At 48.2% G+C, this 4,896-nt stretch overlaps 1 protein-coding gene across 1 annotated transcript; it reads right to left on the minus strand.

Annotated features, from left to right (window-relative positions):
• Positions 1 to 940: 940 nt before the first annotated feature.
• LOC120859368 (high mobility group protein B3-like) lies at positions 941 to 4,416 on the minus strand. Its single transcript, XM_040235505.1, has 4 exons — positions 3,465 to 4,416; positions 3,046 to 3,185; positions 2,383 to 2,557; positions 941 to 1,954 (listed from the first exon to the last, which is right to left on the minus strand). The coding sequence occupies exons 1-4, from the start codon at positions 3,711 to 3,713 to the stop codon at positions 1,814 to 1,816; spliced, it is 705 nt and encodes a 234-aa protein (XP_040091439.1). The 5' UTR covers positions 3,714 to 4,416; the 3' UTR covers positions 941 to 1,813.
• Positions 4,417 to 4,896: the final 480 nt, after the last annotated feature.

The following is a 4,896-nucleotide window of genomic DNA, read 5'->3' on the forward strand; positions in this document are numbered from 1 at the left end:
CCAACACAGTCCCCTTCATTACTGCCAACAGTTCAATGCACATACACAGCAGAGCTCAAAATATTTAAGGTCATCATCTGCCACTATGGCCATCACCCTCAGCCCAACTTGGACAAAATGCTACACCTTCCAAAAGGAAATAAACACTAAAACATATAACAAGCCTTTTCAAGTGTAAGAACATTTTAACAACAATCTATATTCCAAATAATCAAGTTCAAACCATGGGTAGACCAGTCTTTTTTCTGATGACATCTACTACTTAGAAGCAGTTGATGCCATCATCTTGCCCTGCAGGTGCCCCTTGATGGAGCCCAGCCATTTTCCTTGAGGTGTTTGGTTCTTTAAGTTGGAAGGAAAAAGGACACTGCACCCTCCTCCATGTACCCCTCAATGGGGTCTAGGAGAGGATGCCAAGCTCAAGAACACCTTGATCATTGAGCAAAATAATGTTCTACTATGAGTACTGGGGCATGGCGGGGGGCATGGGTGAAAGAAAAAAAAAAGCCTGAAAGAACGTTTTGCTGTTTAGCAATGAATTTGACCACCTCCCCAGTGTGTGTGTGGGAGGGGGGGGAGGTGGGTAGAGTGGGAGATTTAAAAAAAAAAAACAAAAACAAACCCCAGTAGTAGTCAGCCTCAATCTTAACCACCCACCTTCCTAAACCTCTGAGGACTGGTAAATCTTGTCTGTGACCTTAGCACCTACATTCAGCAGCTTAGACTTCACCTTAATGCCTTTCAGACACAAACAAAATCACACAGTAGCTTCAAGTAGCCCTCTTAGTATCTCTGTCCTCAGTAGGTTGGCCACAGTAAGCAAAAGAGAAGTTATTTACCAGATTCACCAGGAGGCTAGTTACCAGATGCCATGGAGTGGGTTGTCCTCCTGCTAAGACTGAGGTGAGTCAGACATTTAGACTGTCATCATAGAGCACAATTTTAAAAATGTAATACTGTTTATTTAACTTCAAAAACATTTCAACATTCTAAACATACAAAAAAAATAACAGAACATTGCAGATCGTGTTTAGTACAGAAGGTTCTTGAACTTTCACTGGTGCAGTGGCTCTTGGCTTTGCTGACAATGAACAGTTCTACAGCTTGTTTAAAAAAAAAAAACAAAACAGTTTAAAACTACTGCACTTCAACTAAAAAGGATCCAAAACACTTCTCATGCCTGCTGACCCCCCCCCCTTCCACAGCTAAGAATGGCAGCGGAATGCTATGTTGCTATATACAAAAACAAGACAACCTGAAGCTAAATGGATGCCCACTGCAGTGTCCACAGGTCCAGCCCCACAGTGCACGCCCTGAGCTACAGCCCCTCCGGAAGGCATTGCCCCCACAGCCTCCACACCAAGCAAGGAGCATCAAGAGTGTGTCTCGGTTGCTTTGTTCTTTTTACAAACTATAGATATGTACAGTTGAGAACTCAGGATTTCTAGCCCATGACCATAGAATTAACACACCACCTTACAAATTGAAAAAAAAAAAAAAATGCCAGAAACATCTTTAAATGCCTTGTCACACCAACAGCAAAGTGCACAGAGTGAGGAGAACACGAGAGCCTTTCATTTTAAAAATGTTTGGAAATATGTACAACTTTGATACAGTTTCCAGGTGCTCCAGACACCCATGGCCACTTAATGTAAACCACTGACAATTGCTAGAGCACTAAGATATGATCATGATCCAATTGGGTAATTAAACCTAATGAGGGCAACAGACACATCTTGGGTGAGAGGTGTGTCAATCAAGGCGCTCCCTACTCTAAGGTATTCACAAGGAGACAGATCAACAGTTTTTTTTTTTATTCATCCTCTTCCTCCTCCTCCTCCTCCTCCTCCTCCTCCTCATCCTCTTCGTCTTCCTCTTCCACCTTTTTCCGGGCAACTTTAGCAGCACCCTTGGCGCCATCAAACTTCCCTTTAGACTTATAGTCTGCGACATCCTGGAAGGGACAGACACACATTGCAAATGAGTCAAAGGTAGAAGCAAGCCATCCCCACCCAAGAAGGAGAAAACACAGGAGAAAGACAGGGCTACTCTTTGAAATATTTCTTTCCAGATTCAAACTGGGTTCGCAGCCACTCCAACTGCAGAATGCATGGGTGTTCACGTGCTCTAAAAGTCCAGTGAATAAGCACTATCTGACCCTCTGCTGGGGGCACCCCATATGATCACATTTTGAAGCCTGCCTGAAAAGCTGTCTTAGACACAACCATCTGTCAGAAGCCGGACCACCAATATACTAGGCCGATCTGGCATGGAGACGAATCCTGCAGCCTTCCACCCCCAGCCCAGCCATGGCAGCTGACCGTTCACCTTTCCAGGCTCCCGCAGCCCCCAGCCTGTGCAGGGTACACTCTGGTCCCTCACCTTCTCATACTTCTCCTTCAGCTTCGCTGCCTTGTTGATGTATGGCTGCTTCTCACTGTCACTTAAATTATTCCACATCTCGCCCAGCTTCTTCGCCACATCTCCAATAGAGATGCCAGGGTTTGCAGACTTGATCTTGGGGCGGAATTCAGAGCAGAATAGGAAAAATCCAGACCTTGTGGGGAGAGAATTGTATACATCAGAGGAGAACCCACCAAAATGGGAGCTGAAGTCAAGATCTTATGTTGCTGAATGCACAAATTCCTACCACTATGACTCTTCCCTCAAGTGAAGAAATGCGTGATGCCATGCACAATATTACAAAGTTGCAGGCACTAGAATGCTTAAGAGGCTTCAGCAACATACGGTGCTTTCTCAGTTACTGGGAAAAGGATAGCGAAAACGCCAATGGACACTGACACCCAGAACTAGGCTGTCTGCCCTGTTCCCAGGGGAAATGCCAACAGCCAACCACCATGCATGCGTACAGCTCACAAAGAGAGCCACAACCAGGAATTTCCCTGGCCCTGCACTGTATAGCTCAAAGTATACACTGTTTTGCTGAGGTATCACAACATCTTTTTAGGTACAGTTGTCCTTTTAAAAATCTTTCAAGCAGAAGGAAAGCTCTTAACTGCTATCCTGAATCCTATAGCCACTTACGGTGGTCTCTTGGGGGCATTAGGGTCCTTCTTCTTCTTGCCTCCCTTAGCTGGTCCATAATCCTTCATTTCCCGATCATAGCGCACTTTATCCGCCTTTGCCATTTCATCGAACTTCGACTTCTCTTTCCCGGACATGGTCTGCAAAACACAGGACCTGTTAAATTCCTCAATGCAGTGAGCACATACCTGTTCAGCTGTCCTGTAATTATGGTGGCAGCAGTGAGAATCACTTGCAAAAGGGGATGACAGCCTTAAACCCTTGCAGAATCTTCAAAAATAAAACAAAATTCTAAGGAGAGACAAGATAAGTCTAAGTAAAGAGGAAGAAAACAGCCACCTGGAACTACACTGAAGGTCAGTAACCAGAAAGTGTGAAATCCAACTAAGAGTAGCTGGAAAAATATAAAAGAAAAATACCTTCCACCTCTCAGAGCATTTCTTGGAAAATTCAGCAAAATTGACAGGGACCTCTGGGTTTTTCTTCTTATGTTCCTCTCTGCACGTCTGCACAAAGAAGGCATAAGCAGACATCTTGCCCTTTGGTTTCTTGGGATCACCTTTAGCCATCTTGACTGATGAAGGGAAGAGAGACAAAGAGAAACAAACACAATGAACATCTGCAAGATATACCAAAGGTGGCCCTTTTGGAAGAACCCTTGCCCCCATCCTGCAGCAGCTCTAGCAGCTGAAGGCAGAGTAGGGAGGAAATCAGTTTCACTGTCGCTTGTCATTTAACTTTTGACCAGCATGAAGTGCGCTGGTTTGTGAGTTACTTCTCCGGGAGTGATCAAGTTCTCCAAATGGAACCGACCCCAAGCTGGGTGGTTCTGAGCTATATTGCGACTCAAAACTATTACGTTTTGCAAACTACAATTCAAAAGTGGGAAGGGCACACGGAGGACACGTTGGTAAAGGGTGCAGGTGGGTGGCAGAAGCTTGCAACCGACCACTTCAGGCTAGCGGGTCATCTGTTTTACTATGTTAGAGACAACAATACTGTTGCCACCGAGGATTACAAGACCAAAGCAGGAGAACTGTAAACAGGGAACACTTGAAATTTCACTATTTTTGATGCGTTCTGGCTTATAAAAATGGCTTTTACAAGAACAGTAATCTGGCAAGTGAGCAGATCTCCCTTGTACTATTTAGTTCCAATCTGTATCTTCATCATTACCTAAAGGGGGAGGGGAAACAGAAAGGGCTAGTCTTGCCCATCCGTAAAGGCAAGCATGTCCAGCCAGGAACACTTTCTGCAAAGTTTCCAAATCAAAATGCAGCTGTGGCGTGTTATCGCCCCTGTCCCCCCCGCCCTGCTTCCCGCCATCTTTTCCTTTTCCCACACCCAAGGTCATCACGCTAAATTCAAGCGTTCCCCTTCCCTGGGAGCGACCGAGGGGCTGAATCTGGGCCCCACGGCGGTGGCGCGGGTGCGGCGGCGCGGGTCGCGGGGGAGCCCGGGGCCGGCCACGGACGGCCGGGCTCGGCCCCGCGCTGGGTCACTTGGACACGCAGAATTCACCTTCCATTTTGTCAAAAGCTTCCTGATGAAAGAAAGTGCCCCTGAAATCCGCCACTGCTAACCGCGGGGGGCGTAGGGAGCGGGGGGGCGGCGGCGGCGGCAGCGCGCCGGGGGCGCGGAGCCGAGCGGGCAGCAGCGGTGACCGCGGCGCCCGCCGCGCCTCCAAGCTCCGCTCGCTAAAATGGCTGATCCGCGCGCGGCCGGCGCGGGCGGCGGCGACGGCGGCGAACAAAGCGGTCCGGGCCCTGCCACCGCCGCCGCCCGCTCGCCAGCCCCCACCCCACCCCGCCCCGCCCGGGGCTGCGGGGGCCGCGGGCTGGACCCCCCGCC

This window comes from Oryx dammah, unplaced genomic scaffold (assembly GCF_014754425.2).
Source record: "Oryx dammah isolate SB20612 unplaced genomic scaffold, SCBI_Odam_1.1 HiC_scaffold_723, whole genome shotgun sequence".
Classification (NCBI taxonomy): domain Eukaryota; kingdom Metazoa; phylum Chordata; class Mammalia; order Artiodactyla; family Bovidae; genus Oryx; species Oryx dammah.